This window comes from Odontesthes bonariensis, chromosome 1 (assembly GCF_027942865.1).
Source record: "Odontesthes bonariensis isolate fOdoBon6 chromosome 1, fOdoBon6.hap1, whole genome shotgun sequence".
NCBI lineage: Eukaryota > Metazoa > Chordata > Actinopteri > Atheriniformes > Atherinopsidae > Odontesthes > Odontesthes bonariensis.
The window spans coordinates 37,373,057-37,393,274 of NC_134506.1; the positions used below are offsets into that span (position 1 = coordinate 37,373,057).

The 20,218-nt window shown below is 38.1% G+C and overlaps 2 protein-coding genes across 3 annotated transcripts; one reads left to right on the forward strand and one right to left on the reverse strand.

The window, feature by feature from the left end:
* The first annotated feature begins 373 nt into the window (after positions 1–373).
* Positions 374–2,411, forward strand: LOC142380476 (gonadotropin subunit beta-1-like). Of its 2 annotated transcripts, none has more exons than XM_075466375.1 (3): positions 374–432; positions 1,590–1,773; positions 2,142–2,411. In XM_075466375.1, the coding sequence occupies exons 2-3, from the start codon at positions 1,612–1,614 to the stop codon at positions 2,328–2,330; spliced, it is 351 nt and encodes a 116-aa protein (XP_075322490.1). In that variant the 5' UTR covers positions 374–432; positions 1,590–1,611; the 3' UTR covers positions 2,331–2,411. The 2 variants fall into 2 exon arrangements, with proteins under 2 accessions (XP_075322490.1, XP_075322481.1); XM_075466366.1 differs by having other exon boundaries at positions 388–432; positions 1,548–1,773.
* An 11,546-nt stretch (positions 2,412–13,957) lies between these two features.
* arl14ep (ADP-ribosylation factor-like 14 effector protein) lies at positions 13,958–18,230 on the reverse strand. Its single transcript, XM_075472108.1, has 5 exons — positions 18,029–18,230; positions 16,578–16,773; positions 16,370–16,495; positions 16,017–16,057; positions 13,958–14,391 (listed from the first exon to the last, which is right to left on the reverse strand). The coding sequence occupies exons 1-5, from the start codon at positions 18,097–18,099 to the stop codon at positions 14,163–14,165; spliced, it is 663 nt and encodes a 220-aa protein (XP_075328223.1). The 5' UTR covers positions 18,100–18,230; the 3' UTR covers positions 13,958–14,162.
* Between the last annotated feature and the right edge of the window lie 1,988 nt (positions 18,231–20,218).

Consider the following 20,218-nt stretch of genomic DNA (forward strand, 5'->3'; position numbering starts at 1 on the left):
TTCAAATATAAAGATGGAGTAGATGTTCCAGAGACAAGCACAAAGGAAAAAAGGTGGAGCACTGCAAATTAATTACTGCCTCTCATATCAATGTTTTCCATCTCAGTGTGGGGGCAGGTTTATTTCTGTGTTTCGGTGCTCCATCTGAGCCCTTCACTCATGTAATCTAAACAAGATTTCTGAGGATACAGTTCGCTCCTCCTGAGTAGGAGGAAAGGCCTTGAGCCAAGCGCCCACCCTGAACCTCTGAGGGGACAAAGACGAGGATTTGCCTTGCATCTAAACAGGTAGGAGATGTGAAACCAAACCAAGGTCGAACAGATTAAAAGGATTATGAGCAGGAGTATTTAAGCAACAGAGATGGTGAGCTGTTACAGATGTTTGAAGTGCAACAAAAGAAACACTTTTCAAAGTGACTACAGAGTTCTACAGGTACGTTTCTGTTCATATCAATAACATGTAAGCTATTGAAAACATATTTATCATTCTGTTGTTAGTGAAGAGAAATTATGCATCTGATTTAAAGGGACTTTGCTTTTCTGTGAAAACCAATGATTAAAGATCCAATTTTTTAAAGTACAACCTGAAAAAGTTCAGGTACTTTGTTCGAATGATATTTTTAATATACAGAAAATGATGCTGTGTGTGTAAATGTGATTTACAGGTTTTTATGTGCCTGATATTTCCATCAGAGTTGGACTAAAGTGAGGTTGATTGCGTACGTTACGGAAAACAACTGCAAAATGTTTTAACCATTTATTTATTTAGTTTATATATCTGCCTGATTATTTCTAGTTTTAAGTGATGAAGTTAATTCTTAAAGTGTTAAAAATGGCTTTGAAGGTGATTTTTAAAAAGGACTATCCGTCCCCTCAGACTTTTTGCAAATGTTACCTCAGGAATATGTCATAGACTGTAAGACCAGCTCAATAGAACGACCATTTATTCATTCCAACATCCATCACACTATTAAATAAGAGAGCTTCTTAATTTGGTCATGTATTTGTCTCATGATTTGATTTAACCGACAAAACACTAATTTTTCATTTTATTTCATTTGATAGAAAGCTCCAGAAAAAATATTAATTAATGGACTTTTAGCTGAGATTAATCCATCTGTATACACTGGATGGTGGTAAACATATTGAAACTGAATATTAAAAGTTATGATAGGAAGTCAATAAAATTATTAAAAGTTTGTTGTTGACTACATTTATTTCCCTTAACACGTGTCCTCCAAAAAAAAACAATTTCCAGTCTGAAAGAATTAAAGAAAAAAATACCTCCATCACAGATTCTAATCTTTTATACGACAAATACAGGCATCCTACTACTTTTATAGCACTTTTACACTATCTGGCTTGATCTGAGCTCCACAGTTTAACTGTTAGACATTAACTTCGCAAAATGACAATAATGCAAGAAAGCAGTTTTTAAAGATAGATCAGCCTCCTCCATCAATCTACCGTCTGCCAAATAATTCAAGCACTATAAAGCTGGGAAAAGTCACCAAAGGAAGGATCTCACTGTACCACATGTCTGTGTAGTTTAAGACATCTCATGAGAGACCTGGTCCCCTCTTGCGGCAGGCATCTGTGCTGCATTCGGCAGATGATGCAGCTGGTTGTCATAGCAGCAGTGCTGGCGCTGGCAGAGATGGAGCAAGGCTGCCACCTCGACTGTTATCCAAAAAACGTCAGCATCCCTGTGGAGAGCTGTGGCACCACCGAGTTCATCCACACCACCATATGTGAAGGACTGTGCTTCAACAAGGTGACAGAGGATTCAAACTCTCAGTATTATGCCTCTGACTTGTGACGGCAATGATTAATGAACATGTCAAGACATTTATTCCGCTTATATTGGGGAATATGTTGAGCTAAGCTAACATCGTGTTTTTATCACTTTCATTCATTGAAAGTACTTTCAAGTAAGTAAAAAAAATTAGCAGGATACAGGTTAATGGTAAGTGTTGTGGAGGTAAGGACAAGATACCTCGTTTATGGCATGATTATTCAAAAATGAATCTCACCTGGGTTAAAGATCACTATTCTATTCTAGGCAACCATTTCTCCATCACACTGATTTGATTGTGTTTGTATTTGTGTCTAATCATGGCCGTCTGTTGCTGCTGCGGATAGGATTCTGTCTTCATCAGCCCTGCTGGCCATCCTGAGCAGAAGATCTGCATTGGGGACTGGTACTATGAGGTGAAATACACTGAGGGGTGTCCAGTGGGCGTCACCTACCCTGTGGCCCGAAACTGCAAGTGTGGTTTATGCAACACAGTATACACTGACTGCGGCCGCCTTCAGAGCGACATCTGTTAAACTACCACTTTGTTCATGACACATTTAGCTTGTTATTATGTTGTCTTTCAATCTGGAACTTAAATAAAAAGGTATCGTTTACGATTCTTTCTTTTTTTTTACCTTTTTCTTTTTTCGAAGGTTTATTGTGTTTTAAATGTGCTCATTTCCATCTTTAAAAAACGGTCTCCTCACCACAACATCCCAAACCAGATTTATCAGATAACACAGAGCACGTACATCATCATGAGAAGAATTGTGCATGAAGGAGACTTTTAGAGTTAGTTAGAGGGGAAATCTGTTTAAAGCATGTTTAAATTGATAAAGGTTGACCGAAGCGCTTCAGTCAAATGACACTTAAAGCTTAAACACTAAAATATGAAAATATACAAACAAATTAAATAGGAATAAACAGAGAATAAAATGGAATAACTAAATCCAAAAGAGCCAAAATGAAGAGATGAGTCTTAAGTATGAATGAAATTCTAGCAGTTTAAAATTATGATTAGACCAATGACCTATAACTCTGTTGTTTTTGTCATTTATTTTCCCTTTAATGCCAGGAAAACAATTAAATATACATTATGATTGATCAACTCTTTGTTTTCACCTGGAACTCAAAACATCAGTGAACAGCTATCTTGTTGACCGCAGTTATCCCACAGGAGTGTGAAGAGGATGCCTTTGATAAGATGGTTATTTCTGTTTGAAAAGGTAAGTAAAAGATGAAATCTTCAAATCAATCTGAAACAGACAGCAAGCCAGTAAAGGGATGCTTGAATCGGAGTTATGTATTAAAAGAAAAGCTGCTGCATTCTGAACCATTTGCAAATAACAAAGAGAAGACGACCTGCTGCTCAGCCTATTGCAGCAGTCCAGTCCAGAGGTGATAAAGCGTGAGTAACTTTTTCCAGGTCTCTCAGGGGAGATAAAGCTTCACTTAGGAAAATTCTGAAGCTTGTTTTGACAACTGAACTGATCTGCTCATCCGACTTAAAAGCTGTATAAAAACACACTCAGATTTTTGACAGTGGAGCGACTATAACCACCCAAAGGCGGCGAGAGGTGCCAGCAGAACAGACCAAAGTTTTCAAACTAAATGCATTTGGTCTTTTCTATGAGCATTAAAACTGGATTTGGGAGGCTGACAGAGAAGCCAAATGTCCAACCAACAGTTCCCTTTTTTGTTTTGACCGAGGTGATTGACCCCTGAAGTGCAGCAATCCTGCGAGTCAGGTTTTTATTCTGAGAACAGGAGGTCGCGTGAAAGAAAGAGAAAGCCTCACCTCTTTTTTGACAGGTGGAAATGAAAATTTAGAGCCTGCAGTATGTCGAAATGTTCCACAAGCGTGCCTGCTGATCAGTGGGTTTTCTCAGTGGGATTCACTACAGTAAAAGTAGGAAAAGCTTAGCCAGCCAAAAGCATCACCTGAATGATGATGGATATCTGTTTTTTTTTACTGGATCACGACACTACTTTTATAGGGTTTTTATGCTTGGCTAAATTTATTCTCGTTTTAGCCAGTGATGATAGCCGTATGCAGATGCTGTACTCAAGTAAAAGTATCAATATAGAACTTTAAAAAAGTATTCACCGCATTCAAAATTCTACTTAAATAAAAACAATAAGTTTAAGCACAATGTAGTAAAATAAACATGGTAAAAGCACTTGTTTAGTCCTTCCGACACATACATTATTACATGCTATGTACGCAGATTATTGATATTTAGTACTATGTGTAAATACATCCTTTTAATGTTGTACCTGCTGGAGGCGGAGCCAGTTTGCACCGCTGATTATGCAGTTTTATTCAAGGTGACACTAGATAAATCTGAGGAGTCAAGACACGATTAAGAGGAAAGATGAAAGGGTTCTAATACATATATGTGTTTTGGTTTATTTATTCAATTTTGTCTTTGATTTGTGGTGAGATTTTGGAGCAGCTTAAGATATATGGACATTTTAAAGGTGACCTTGACAACACCCTATTTCTTTGTAAGATATAAGAAACCAAAAATCTTTAACAATGTGAGATATTTTATTTTGTTCATGATGATAAATATTTATCCTAAAGTAGCTGATGATTAAAGTTGCAAATGAATCTAGTGAAGGAGCAAGCGGCGCTACAATTCCTTCACAAGTGTAGTGAAGTGGGCATATAAAAAAGAATTTGGTGCACACTTTCAAGTAAAAGTACCTTAAATTGTACTTTGGCACATCACTGGTTTCATTCTCATGAATTTGTACTTTATGTTTTAGTGTATATAGTGGTATTGGACTCTAGAACCAGGGTTTGAATCCCATTCCTGCTTTTCTTACCTCTTTTATTTCTTCCCCTACCCGAACCAGGGTTTGCATCCCCACCCCGCTGTGACTGGTGTGCAGTTGGTGAGAGGCTGAGGTACCTGACTTATCGCACTTACTCTAGCACTAGTTTTGCTCTTAGCTGTTTGGTATTGGAAGGAAATGCACTCATGATTTCTTGTGACCTGAAGTTCTTTTGCCTACCGATGTTGAACGCACTTATTGTAAGTCGCTTTGGTTAAAAGCGTCTGCAAAATGACCGTAATGTAATGTAATGTAATGTAGAAAGTAAAAAATTATATTTCCCAAAATGCTGAATTGTTCCTTTAATGCCTGCATTCAGTAGAGTTCTTGCTCCCCATGTCAACACTTTTACAGACGATCAGTTAACTGCAGAACAGATAACTGGTCGTCTAATTTTTATTAGCAAACATCTGCATAAAAATGTGTAGAATTTGCAGGCAGGGGACAAGATTTTTTAGATTTTTTTGGTTTACAATTATACCTTTTTATTGTATCATTTTGGTTTTTAATGTATAAAAGGTGACTGGTACCATTGAACCCAGAGCCTGATCCGTTCTCAGAATGCTGCTCATCAAGCCTGAAAATACAAAATCTGACGATATTAGTTGTTTATACAATATGAGAGTAAAATAAAAAATAAAATAAAAAATCATTTTAGGAGTAAAACAGGTATTAAGATACAGAGAATTAGAACCCAATGCTTCAAAATCATAACTAATGGACATTTTGCAGAGAAAAGATGAATCAGCTCTGAAGCCTGCACCGATTGTCATTGTTTCTGTGTCACAGTTTGGAAAATAGACTTGTTTTTAACAAAAAACAGACGTATCCTCAGAGTCTGCAGACTGTTATTGTAAAATTGAAAAAAGCCAGAGTTAAAAAAATTAACAAACCTGTTTCCTGTTAATGACACTGGTTACTATGACAGTCTGTGAACTATCTTCAGTATTGTGCTGGCAACTCACCAGCTTTCACTCACTGTCAGCATTATTTCCACGATCGGCAACCCCTCACTCACAAATATGGGTCTGTTGTGCTTGTTTGGTAGGTTTTTAATGACTGAGTTCACTGTACCACTATGCATCTTTACTCTATCTGAAAGACTTTCCTCATTAATTACTCTTGAAATGTAATATTGGTTTTCCCTACATCGGAGGACTCACAATAGATTCATTAAACAAAGCTGTTGAAATCGAAACAACAAGGAACAAGATATCCTGACTTTTAATCTCTAGGGCGGATTGAGCTCCAGTGCCGTTGATCCCACATTTCTGATAATGTAACTCAGTTCTTTTTGCATTAAATAGAGCAGCGGATAGGTGTGCTTCTTTTGAATTAACTCTGCAGGGTTTGAACACGAAGAAATGTATACAAACAGCTGGCATCGGGGGTCACTGTTGAATATTTTTTCTGTAAAAATGAACTGTGGCTCAGTCTAACGGTGCTGCTATAGCAACTTGCATTTAAAGGATGTCGATATTTAAGCCACCAAGTAGTGCAGATGTCAAAGCCAAAGCATCCTCATGAGTGATACAATCACTGGAATGATCAATAATAGCAAAAGAAGTTGAATAAGCTACAGTATATGATGTGGGATAATGGCAGAAACTAGTTTTGTACATGGTACTGTGATGGACTGGTGACCTGTCCTCTCGCCCTCTAACAGCTCGGCTCTCCCTACAGCCCTGAACTGGATGAAGTAGAAACAGAAAAACAGAAGAATGGATGGATTTTTCTACTTTAAGTAGACAGCAGGTCAGGAAGACAATATATGAGACAGATAATATATTGGACAGGCAACTTTTTCAGCTTGTTGTGAGGGGTCAGGGAGGAAGAGGAGCTGAAAGTAGATTAAATGACCCTGCAGGCAGAGTTGACTCAAGCTGCTTGTAGCAGAGGAGTACAAGCTGCTGTTTAAAGGAATTGACTGTGGCCTGAAAGTACAGTGTGAGCTGCTGTTTTCTTAGCCTCTAGTATGTCACATTTTCATTCCCAATACAAACAGCCAAAGGATACATGGAACATATCCTTTAAGTTAAGATCGTGGACAGGAAGATGTTCTCAAAAAGTCGATTTTTCTGGCAATATTGGCACACTGGAGAGATAACAAGAGCTCAAATCTCCAATTACTGAAAATTGCCCAAAACACACACATCTCCCATGTCCACATTTGGTAGAATTGTATTAATTGACTCCAAACCCTAGAGCTGAAGCTGGAAATCGTTCCTTGTTGTTGTAATTATAGCAAAAAAACTGAAAAATCCTGCATCGAGATCAATGCCAGCCAATAATTAGTTGTTCTTTGGCCAGAGGCTCAACTGGAGGTTTCAAGGCAGTCTGAAGAGATAAGCAGCTGACAAACCAGCTTTTTTTTTAATCAGATTTATCTGTGACTTTTTGCCCATTGTTGGATATACAAACACAGGACAGTCAGGACTGCTGGGTTATCTGTTGTCTATGTTTGTTTTCAGCTTCTTTAAAGGTCCCACATTTCGTTAAATTTCAGATTCACCTTGTCATATATTTCTTTTGAAACAAAACTAGGTTTACTAAGGGTTTGGTTATAGGACTAAAATATCTCATCCCTGCTGTCAAGCTCTGCTGCATCCAACTCCTATCATTCCTTAAAATTAAACCAGTGCCTGACATAATTAATCTGACACAATTGAGAAGGCAGAGACCTATTTATTTAAAGTTTTACAACTGACAGAGTTTGTTATTGTAAAAACAAACCTTAAGGTTTAGGTAGAGCCCTGTAGCATGATTGTGTCAAGACACACATCTGGGGAAGGATTTTTCTTCCACATTTAAAGGGATAGTTTGCCTCTTTTGACATGAAGCTGTATGACATCCCACATTAGCAATATCATTTATGAACATTGACTTACCCCCTGCTGCGTAATGTGAGCCGAGTTCCAGCCTCGTTTTGGCGTTGACGAAGGTAGTCCGGCTAGTTGGCTGGGGCCACAAAAATAAAGCATTTTGCTTCTCAAAATAATATGTGTTCAAAAGAGTAATACATTTGCATCACAAAATCGTTCATCCAGAAAAAGTCAGACCTCACAATCGCTTGGCGGTATTTCCTCTCTCCCTTCGTATCACTGCGTTTAGCCACCTGCCGATGGCCGCACCTGTTACGGTGTTTACTGCTCGGAAGCAGGGGACTGCTCGGTCTGCACTTCGGTCTGCACAGTTTACACAGCCCGTAGTGATACAAAGGTAGAGAGAAAATAGCGCCAAGCCATTGTGAGGTCTGACTTTTTCTGGATGAACGATTATGTGATGCAAATATTACTCTTTTGAACACATATTGTTATGAGAAGCAAAACATGTCTTCAATTGAGGGGAGATGTCAGTACAAACAGCTGAAATACCTCATTTTAAGACATGCAGCAATCTAATGTTTGGTTTTATGAGTTCCTGGGATGGTAGAGTTGGTCAGACAATTGGATGGATAATGAAATGTTGTCAGGATGAACTCTTAGACCTCTGGTACACCTTTAACTATCATCCCATCAATCCCATCAAGTCAGCTTTTAAAGTTGCTGTCTAGAAACAGCCTACAAAAGTATTGATGTTCTCGTTACTCGTGTTTGTGTGAGTGTGTTTGTTGCTTCTCAGCAAAAATTTAACAGCATGAGGAGCACTGCAGATATCGACATGGGTCTTTGTAAGAATCCTGACATGCTTAATGTAGCATTTATCTCAAAGCCTCCATTTTCTGTCAATGGATATCTGCTTATCTTTAAGGCTAACTATTGTTTCATCAGTATTGAATTTCTCAAAAAGAAGCTAGCTGTTCATCAGGTTCATGGTCTTGGAGTGTAGCAGTGAACTGAAGTAAGTGACAGCCCCATTACGTCATCCTCTTTGTGAACATACAGATGGACCTCTGACTTTCTCACCCTTGTCTTCATGGGTTTTGTTTCAGCCTTTGAAGGACTCCTCTCACAGCTCCAGTTCAAAGTAAAAACAACAGGCTCGATATCTGTTGACAGATTTTTAGTCTGCTCAGGTCATTGGTGTCCTGTAACGGCAGGTTGTTTTTATCCAGAAGCTCTCTGGAGGTCTGTGCTCTCTTCTCGCTGATTACTGCGGCAGCCAATATTTTATAGACATTTTATCAAGATTATAGAGAAGTCTGTTGCTGTGCCACCTCTGCTAGAGGGAGGAAGTCATCACAATGATGTAGTCAGGCCATGATGAAATCTTTCTTAAAGTTTTCAAAAACTATGGACAGCAAATACCTTTAGTACAGCTGTTTAAGATATAGTCTTGTGAAAAAGACAGTATATTCACATTCAGTTCAGGTTTTACATTTCATAAAAAAATACTAAAAATCTTAGGGACATACAACCTCAGATGAGCAACTACACATGACATACTAGTGTCTCTATTTAACAAAAAATGAAGGCGAAATGCAGATGTAGTGCATGAAAAACTATGTACATCCCAAGATTCAGTAGCTCGAAGAACCACCTTCAGTAGCAATAACTTGAAGTAATCATTTCTTGTATGTGTCTCACATCATTGTGGAGGAATTTTGGCCCACTCTTCTTTCCAATGTTGCTTCAGTTGAGGTTTGCAGCATTGGTTTATGCACAGCTCTCGTAAGGTCCCACCTCAGCATTTCAGTCAGGTTGAGGTCTGGACTTTGACTGGACTATTGCAACAACTTGATTCTTTTCTTTTTCAGACATTATGTTGCAGATTACTGCTGTGTTTGGGATTATTGTCCTGTTGCTGTAGTGGTCTGTGAGTTTTTGTAGTGGTCTGTGAGTTTTTGTGAGTCCTGGGCGAATCATGACAGTTGAATGACTTACTTTCAGCCAAGCTTTATCTATCAGACAGATGGCCACACATTTGACTCTCAAAAATGTTGGTAATACAGTTAGAAGCTCATGCTGGACTCAATGACTGCAAGCTACCCAGGTCCTGGGGCTTTAAAACAAGCCCAAATCATCAGCCCTCCACCTCCGTGCTCGATAGTTGGTATGAGGTATTCAGGTTTTCTCCAAAAATGCTGTTGAGCATTATGACCGAACATCTCCACTTTAGTCTCGTCTAGTCAAAGTTTGTTCAGATGCAACTTGCAATGACACAGTATTTGTCATGAGTTTGTATTTACTTTGATTTTTTTTAAATTCTGAACTGTTGAACTGAAAGAAGGTGTAGTTTCTTATGTACATGATTGTACACTTAGCTCCAAATGAGTAGACGCATCTTCGGATATTTGCAGGAGGGGAGAAAACCTTTGAATATGGATGGGAATTACTTAGCTGTATTATACTTCCGTGCTTTTGTATGGTGTTTGGTAGCTTAGTGTTAATTGGTGTGATTTATTCCATGGAGAGTACAGGTGTGAGTGCTGCGGCTCTGATAGGCTGTATTAAACAGCTCTGAGGGCCATTATCACTTTATAAAGACATGCTCACAGTGACAATGTATCTGTGGTTAGCACGGCTCCGTTTAGTAATTAACACCAACATAAACAGCTGACGGAAGTGTTATTATTTAGCAAGTGTGTGGTTTATGTCACTGCTGACACCAGATTAAAAGGAGATCGGCAGTACTGTCATTTCTCCACATAGGACATGAATGTAAACAGATCTTGTGGCAATTCATCCAGTAGTTGTCAAGATATTTCAGTGGAGCTGACACTCCCATCACTAAAGCCGCGCTCCTGACAAGCTGACAAATTTGACTTGAAATATCCCATCCGATCTGCAGGAAGTCATTATTCACAACTCATTAACAGACTCTCAGTAACACATGAGAAAATTAACTGCTCATTTAACAAAACATCACTCCCAACATCAACAAAGCGCTCATGATAAGAGAAAAGAGAGGCGACATTTTAAGGTTGATGCTAGGACTTGTACTATCTGCTTTCCTCTGAGCTTCTGCAGCACAAACTGCCGGCTGGGTGGAACAAAACCTCTTCTGCAGTGATGAATGGTTTTTTTGCATCGACTCGCCCCTGAGCTTTTTATAAATATTAATAAGCTTAATTTATTTGCAGCCCCTTTACAAATGAGCTATAAAATGTACCAGACGTAGGCATTAAAAGGCAAAAAGAATAAAACAGCCCTCCTACGTTTAATCAAGCTACACTGTATTTGTGATGTTAAGGAAAGCTGACTGCACATATTTCCCCTACAGGAAAACGACTTCTTGCATTTTTTTAACATGCCCTTTAAAAGAAACATTTTCACTCGCTTTGTACTGCAAAGTTCATGTCTGGCAGGACCCTGGGTTTCAGTCCTGGCTAATGATCTGTTGAAATACGCACATTTTATGAGGCAAAGCTACCCTTCACCTACAGCTGGGCACGAGGACAGCAGGATGTGTATAAATGGGACATTTACTGTCTGAGGAGTTCGCAGCTTTAGCCAGTGTGATGAACTGCTGTGTCATGCCGGTTGCTTGCTGCCTCAGGTCAGTACAGAAAGGGAGGTGAAATGATTAATTCTCTTGTCTGTGTTGATCAGGCAAAAATGACCAACTGGAAACGAAAGTAATTCTCTTTTAAAGGCGCATTAATTCACGTTGGATTACTGAGATGACTCCACTCACACATGTTAATAGTCTGAAGTCGTTAAAAGATCTTCACACAACATCACACTAAATAATGTTTTTTATAAAACACACAATGGAATGAAGACTCAGCATTAAAAAAAAAAGTGAGTATCCAGTTATTTAGGAAAGACTGCCTCCGACTGAGCACTCGACAGATGTACAACAAGACCAACATTCTGGTCTTCAAACCCAAGAGAGAATATCCATTCAGCACAGTGAGATGCACATAACCTAAAGAAGAAAAAAAATTATAACTTCAACAGATTCTGAAATATTAAACTGATATTAAAGACGGACTAGAAATAAACAAATTAAACCAAAAAAAGTCACTCGTTTACAGTTTTTTTTACATTTTCAAAGGAATTTCAGAACATTAGTCAGTACAGAGCAACCTCAACTCTGGGGAAAATGGTTTTCCTCACATTAACTTCTCACTTCACCTGCTTTCCTAACATTTCTGTTGGATTAAGGTCAGGGCTCTGCCTACCAAATATTCTTATGGAACCATTCTTTGGTTGAACAACTTGTGTGCTTGGAGCTGTATCCACTTGCGTGCGAGGCTCATGGGAAGTAAATTTTACCCTCTGCAACTGCAGCAAGGGTCCACCAGTAAAAATACAACATATATACTTTTTTCTTAGAAGATACTTTGCAGACGGATTCAGCAACATACACACACCTCTGTGAGGTGATGCAAGTTTACGCATCTCATTTAATTTACTCAATCTGTCACATATTTGTAGTCTACAGAACAAATACAGGATTTCTGATCCATCACATATGCTTTTATACTGATATTGTCCTGATCTGTTACATATTCCTAAAGAATATTGAATTAATATAAATGTTATGAGTTTAGGTTTTTTAAATGATTAATTCCCTTTGATTGTATGTAAATCAATGAAAAGTCTGGCCTTGGACTGATAATCTGCTCGTGTACATGTATGTGGCCAACTTGAATTTGGATTTAAAATTGTCTCACACATGCCCTGAATTGTTGTGCTTTCACATACTACGTGCCCAAGCAATGATTCTACCACCACCATGTTTCACAGGTGAGATAACATTTCTTTAATGACTTCCCGGACTGTTTCATCTCTTGCTATAGTGTTTTTCTTGGTTGGCCATTCCTGGGGAGGTGACGGTAGTTTTGTATTCTCCACTCGTAAACAGTCAGCTTGACATTAGAGTGGTGGAGTCTAGACTCTTGAGAAATGGTTTTATTACCTTTTCCAGTTCTGATGGACATCTAGAACTCTTTCTCTGAGGTTCTTAGAAATTTGTGTTTGTGCCATGATACGCCTCCACAAATCTGTTGAGGACTTTTTTTGTAATAGAAAAAAAAAAGAAGCTCAAATTAACTAAAATTCACAATTAAGTAATATTGGGCCAGTATCATCAGCGAAACAATAAACATGTATCTCAAGGGCTCACAAACTTTCAACCACAACTGTAGTCTATAGATAACGCATTCTTTCATTCGCACCTTAAAGGGATATGTAGTGACTATTTGTCTATGAAAAAAACAAAAAAAAACAAACAAAAAAAAAAACTTTTGTCTTAAAGGTTACCAAACTAAAATTAAACAGAACTCAAATAGTTACTTGACGCACTGTGGGTTTCTGGTTTACGCAGTAAGAAGGTCCAAAAACGTCAAAATGTAGTTCATCGTGGGTTTATTCCGACTTTGCAGGCAAAACAGAACATGACAAGCTTTACAAGATCCCTTCTTGCCTCTCCTGCTCTGATTCCCATGGCTTGCTTCTGCTTGCCTCACCTGTTCACCCACTGATTGACGAACCGACAACTGAACACTGCTAATTACAAACCAATTTATCCTAAACAACTCAAATTAAACAAAAATGATAATTATCAACCAAAAACTAAGCAAATAATATAAAATAAATCTTGGGAAAAGAGGCGAACTATCCCTTTAAACCTTGTTTTTTAAATTCGAGTACTACTCAGTGTTGTCTGCCTTGTTGGATTCTCAGTCAGTATGTCACAAAAACACTAAACTGTATGTTACAAATAAAAAAAGACAAACTGTTTGAGAACCGGTTTTGGCTCTCCACTGTTTGTCAACCCAAAAACCCAAGGACCTGATGCAATACGGTTGTATGTGTTCCCCTATTCAGAGGAGACTTCAGGCTTAAATGTTATTTCTGTTAAATGGGGTCTTTATTTTGTTTTTATATGTTGTTGTCTTTTCTAGCTTAACAGACGTGGCTGCGATGAGCATTCCTAAAAGAAACGCAATCAGAGCTTAGCTACAGCGAGAAAAAACGGTTTTACGGAAGTTGGATTCATTATAAAGGAACAAGTTCTGTAAAACATCATCACATAAATATTGATGAGAGTGTAACTGAAGGCATGTGGATCCAGTCACGTTTAAACAAAACTATGCAAGAAGACTGAACAGCTTTCATTAAGGAAGAAGCTAAAGATTTGACTTTTTTTAATACTTCCACGGCAGCTGCTTATTTCAGATGTAAAATTATGCTTTTTTTCTGCATTATGTCATTCGAATAGACATTAAATAAAACATTAAATAGAATAGACATTAAATAAACCTTTTTTTTTTTTTTTTTTTGTAAATATCAAAATCTATAACCAACCAAAGTCTGTAAAACACTGGGACAGTGTTGATTTAGGGATTTCACTTGAATCAGTCCAACACTTGAGGTTGAATAATTCCCAGCTCTGATGTTGCCACAGGATACCAGAAAGTGCAGACGACTAAAATTAAGAAAAAGGTTTATTAACACATTTGGGAACAGGAAAACAAATCTTTAAATATCAGTTGCATTGTTGAACGAATAAAGTGTCACAGTCTGGACTGGTCCAACAGGCTGTTCCACATTGAAAGTCAGGGAGAAGGGAAGTGTAGTTTCCAGAAGCCCCCATGACGATATGTTTGAGCAATCAAAAGGAGTCTATGGTAATCATACAACAAACTTGTTCCGGATGATTTCTCCACCTTCCACCTCCACCTGCTCGTACAGCCACTTCCTGTCACAGCGGCACTCGACGCCGCACTTGCGTGATCCACACTCTGGGCAGGGGTAGAAGCAGCCCATGCAGTCCACATCCAGGCAGTCGCACAAGTCCTTTCCGTTGGAGAGCAGTCGGCCTTTGCTGTCGTACACTCGGCTTTTGGCTGCAACACTCTGCCTGCATGAGGAAGATTTGAAGGGGGCACATTATGGAAAAAAAAAAAAATCACTTATTTCTGTGCTTGAGAGGATATATTTGGGTGTCTGAGGTCACCACCAACCCAGAAGCTCAGAAAAAAAACACAACTCTGACAACCAGAACTGAAAACTGAAAAGTGAGCTGTTCAGATTTACAGAAACATGGCACTTTACGAGGTTATCCAGCCCCCATTTTCCAAACTAGCCTCAACTTCAGATGATGTATTATTTTCTGTACCTCAGAAGAGAGAAGTTAAAACGATTGCTTGGACATTAACAACAAATCTCACCATTAGTTATATAGTTTAGCTCTCAAATAAAGAGCTAATAATGCTCTACCGGCACTTTGTTCAATTTCTTATTTCCTGACAAGGAAATCTAATTTCTAATTGGAGCTCTTTATGTTTTTTACTTCCAGTCAGAGGTTAAAAAGTCAGATTTCCATTCGTCATTGAATGCACCTTTAGTACAACGCAAGAACAGCCATTACTAAAACAAACATTGGTAACATATTCCCTAAACAAGCGACATTCTTAATGTTAGCTGCTACAAACCTAAACAAAACACGGAGAAAGGAGGGGAGTTTGAAGCCGACACATGACAAAGGAATTATAATGCAAGATGTGAGTGGTATGCAGCAGCCATTGTGTTCAGCACTGAGTGTTTTAACAACACGTGACTCGCAACGAGACTGTGCCAAAAAGAGGGATCAGTAGCTTTCCATCTGTCCATCGTCCAACTGCAGACAAGAAAAATGCAACTATTTGCATTTTTTAATTGGTGTGAACTGAGCGCTCAGGTTATTTACTGTATCCTCTCTTATGCAGTAATAACATGCTCCAAGGGTTTATCAAGTGCTACAGACCTCAAGAGATGCAGACCCTGTAGAAGAGAGTGGAGTCAAGTGTGTAACTCTACACCCTAAAATTATCCACTTGAATAGAGGTGTAAAATAATGTATGATAAAAGCTGCTGTACTGTCTCTCTCAAGACCTCAGTACATAGTGTCAGCTTGTGAAAAAAATGATATTATACTTTCTATAAGTACTTTTTCAAGTATGTCTCCCATCATTACAGAGTGAAATGATCACAGCCGAATACGAACCATATCTGCGTACATCTACATTAACGAACATAACTAATTTTATGAAGAATTCAGGGAGGAGAGGATAAACCTGGGGACAGTTTGCTCTTCCACTTCAATATGAAACAATGATTAAACCTTGTTCAAGATTTTCAAAACACTGCAGAGCCAAAAGGAAAATCCGAGTGCCTACTGATTTATTGCTGCTGTAACAGAAATATGGAAATATATTATTAAATTTCCCAATTTAGAAGAACACACAATATTTGATAACCCCAGATATGTGAGTTATGTCACCAGCAGCAGTACAACGCCACAAGTGGTTAAATTAGAGAAGAAGCAACTTAGACTTGGTGGCATCATCTCTGTACAAATCTCATTTGTAACGGAGTGGAACAGAACAGACTGTTTATCTGCAACAAGATGTAACGAGATGTTTGCTCTATTCATTGGAAGAGTAGAAATAAAGGGTAGCAAACGGTGAGGCAACATGAAAAAAAAAAAGAAACACTGTGTCTCACCTATCAGACAGCTGTTTTCCTCCACGACCTCCTCGTCCACCCTGAAACAACATCACAACGTCTTACTTTATGAAAGACATTTGAAATACGGATTTTGGTTGAAGCGTTTGAGACACTACACAGTCCTCTTTGTGTTTGTATTATTGAATATAACCAGCAGCGAGTTGTAGCTTTAACTGAAATCTGTGATGCTCACATTTAAAGTCACTGAGAAAGAGATACTATTAGGAAATATGTCATTTATGTACTTAGTTTTCTTAAACTGTGACAAACTAAGGTATCCCTGATAAACTTTTCTCATATCTGTATCTTTAAAAGTTAAAAACATTTTGTACGGAGTGACAAAAACTCACCCTGAGTCCTCCTCGTTTGTCTCTGCGCAGAGCAGCCTCCCGTGCTCTGTCTTTGTCTGCTTGAGTTCCCATCTGATTCGGCACATTTGTTTCTTTTGGTATCACACCTCTTTTACGCAGCTCAATCTGTAGGATTGAAACGGGATCGCTTGATCAGACTATAAAACACGATGGTAAAGAGCAAAAGTAAAGTGTTATGAGCCCACACCTTTAAGGTCTCTTGTCCTTGATTGAATATGGTGGGCACTGCGTCCTCTCTCAGAAACTGCTTGCCGTTATAGTCCCTGAAGCAGTCGGCCCTGAAGTGGTCTGAGCAGAGGCACGTGTTGGCAGTTGGGATAAAGTTTTTCATCCCCAGGCTTTGCACCCATTTGCTGGCCAGTTGAGGCTTACTAAGAGGGAACCTGCCAAACAGGAGAGGAAGGACATGTTTCAAAAGAGGCTGCAGGATGCTAACTTTCGTCTTAATTCTTACTACCAGCTGAGGAGAAAAATCATGCTTTGTCAGATATATAAAGTCAAACTGTTGCAGCTGCCTTTAGACCTGGCTAGATTTCTATTCAAATCTGTAAATGGTTTATTCTTTTCTGTTTGGTGGACATATTCAGGTTGAAATATGCTAAATAAGAAATCAGTAGCCTTCATGTTTTGATGGGGAAGAGCAAACAACTGCAGGTTTGTTATTTGTTACCCTCGTTTTTTTTATTTTCCGATATTTTTGTGCTAACGTTCACAGTAATTTTCACAACTCACAATTGTTTGTTTTAATGTTTGTGTCATTGGAATTGTCCCTTATAAATTTCCTTTGGTAAAGAATATTAATCAAGCTTACTTTGAAAAATGTAGCTATATGTTCTTACCTTTGCAATCATCACAGGTCTGTTCCTCTTGTTCATTTTTTCATTTAACCCCCAAAAATGTTTTATTTTAATTCATCACAGTTTTCAACTTAACCTCAGTCCTTCTTAAATTAAGTGTTTATCTGCTTCTTAACTTGCATTTGTATGAAGCAATGAACTGTGTTCACTAACAATGTGTATAAGACATAAATTAAATGGTTTCCACTACAGAATCAAGTTTGTTTTGATGCAGTGATGCTTTAAGATTACCACTTTTCAGTCTTTCCGCGTGTGTATATGGTACATGTCCTTACATTGACATAATCTTATAATAACATTTTATATTGTCGACACTGAAAACATCAACTGCGCAATAAGTATACGTAGGCTTTAAATAAATTCAAAATCATTACATTTTCTTTCTGTTGATAATATCCGCGGCCACACAACTTTCTCTATCGTGGGTTGTAATATTAAGGGAATCTGGGGATATTATAGACAAAATAAACTGGATTAGAAACTTCTTAACAGCAGAGGCAAAGTTTTTTGTTTGTTTTGCTGAGAGCAATCTTTTGTGTTGTTTATATTCGTTTCAAAAGTGCGGACAGATATTAATGCCATAAGAAATCCAATACTAGCATGTTGTCTTGCATACTGTATCGTAAAATATGGTTAAAGTGGTTAAAAGGACTAATGTTAACGTTATCTATCTCTGATAGAAACACAGCTTGTATTACTGAAACATGCCTCATCAAAAATAACCAAAAAGCTAAATGGGTCCAAAAACCTCCGAGCCTCCACTCGACCCTTGAAAACTTACCTGTAAAATCTTATTTCCGATCCCTTAACAAACTTATTGTTGCACCCCGTTGCCGCACAAATTACGGGCATGTTTTCCCTTTAGTGGAAACTACACAATAATTACCCAAATTAAGCAGAAGTTGCGCTAAAAAAGAAAGCAGAGAAATCTTTCGATTGTTTTCGTTCGTCTTCTTCTTTGGCGGAAGTGAAATGTCCTCTGCTCCCTGTTTCGTCTTGGACGAGTCTGCCCTCTAGCGGCGTCTGATAATTACTCAGGATAGAAATAAAACCATAGACATATATTATGTCTATGAATAAAACAAAAATGATTCTTCTTCTTATATTTTTTTAATATACATTAAATGGTTACTACAAATCATACATTTATAATATCATAATCAAATAATGTATATATATATATAATTTATTTAAATCAAGATCATGTAGCCTAAACTGTAACACTAATTATATATGTCTGATATAATGATACAAACTAAATTACATTTAACAAATAACACTTCCTTACTTCTATATTATATTTTTAATATGTCATACATCAAACTAAGTAAGATTTATGTCTCCACATTGAAGTATACCAGCAACTGTATCATTATGTCACTATGTCACATTATGCACTTTGAATTACCTTGTGTACGAATTGCGCTCTATAAATAAAATTGCCTTGCCTTGCCTTGCCACTAGTTAGCGTGGTACACAGTATGTTTCCAGTCAATTGTGAGTCTATGTGAACGTGTGTGGGTATAAGGTTTCTCATAGAGCAGGGTGTTGAAGTACTGCTAAAGATGACTGAGGATATTTCAACCTTAATTTTAGATAAACCACGAAAAACAGTCATGAACTTATGACTGTAGGTCATAGGACTTTGTTACCCCATGTTTAACTTGTCAGGAGAATTGTAAACATAGCACAATGATACCCATAGAGTTATGGTTTGTGAGACATCATCTTCCTAGAAAGTACACAGATTCTAACCACAAACGTCTCCCACATTTAGCAATGCTGTACTTCTTATTAGTGTCTATGCAAGGTTGGAATAGGAACTGTGTGAAAATGAAAAGGTCAACTGTTGCCCTTCTTTTCGTCTTTTCCAGCAAAAAAAGATTATTTTTTCGGACAACAGCACTCATGGGGTTGACCAACACTGAGTTCAGTGGGAAAGGCCAAGGATTTCAATGCAGATTTTAGCACACAGATCTACGCGTTCCTCATAATAACCTCAAACCGTCAGTTGAAACTTAAAAAGTTCGGTTTTGAAAACAATGATGACCCAAAACACACATCAAAGTTGTTTTTGGAAAGATGAAGCAGACAAGAATGGCCTTTCCTCCTGACCTCATACTTGTTAAAAATGTTTGATATCTTTGGCGCTGTTCAGAGGTCAAGTCTGTGCTGCGAAACTGAGAACTTTAACTGGATTCTGTAAATTCTGCCTAGAAAAGTGGTCAAGTATCCAACCGGCTGCCACTTGCTTGCTGGTAGATGGAGCAAATTGTTAAAGTACATTGCAATGTTGTGTGTGTATTGTTGTAGCTTCTCTGACTTGCTGCCTGTCTTGGCAAGGACACTCTTGAGAAATAGATTTTAGATTTTAAGAGTCTTAAATTGTGGTTTGATAAAGGTTTGACTTTGGTGTGGTGGTTCGCACTGTTGCCTTAAACCACAACAGTTCCTGGTTTGAATCCCAGCCAGGGAATTGAAACCCTCTTGTGTGGAGTTTGCATGCTCCAAGTACTTTCCTCCAGGCTTTCCTCCCACCATCCAAAGAAGAAAAATGAATCGGAAAATAGATGAATGGATGGATCAATTAAGGCACAACTTCCATAGTGTCTTGTTCATAAAACCATGGACCGTTGTGTTTAAATGTTTTAACTGCATTAGTTTGTTGGGAGCTCATAAATGGGCCATTGTACATTATTCCAATAGTTGGACTACTTTTAGTGTCTGGGTAGCTGCGTACTTTATCAAAAGTGAACCGTCATAGCTTTTTATTATACCAATCCCCTAATTAATCCAACAGTGGCGAAATACAATGAGTTTTTTGTTTTGGTATTTTGAATGTTTTGCGTTGTAACTGCAACCTAAAGTCGCCTGCCTAAGTATTTCACAACGACCTTTCTAATTATTTCTGCCTGTAAGACAAAACACGGGGCAAGACAGCTGAGGCGGCTCTTTTTTTTTTTCCCCTGCT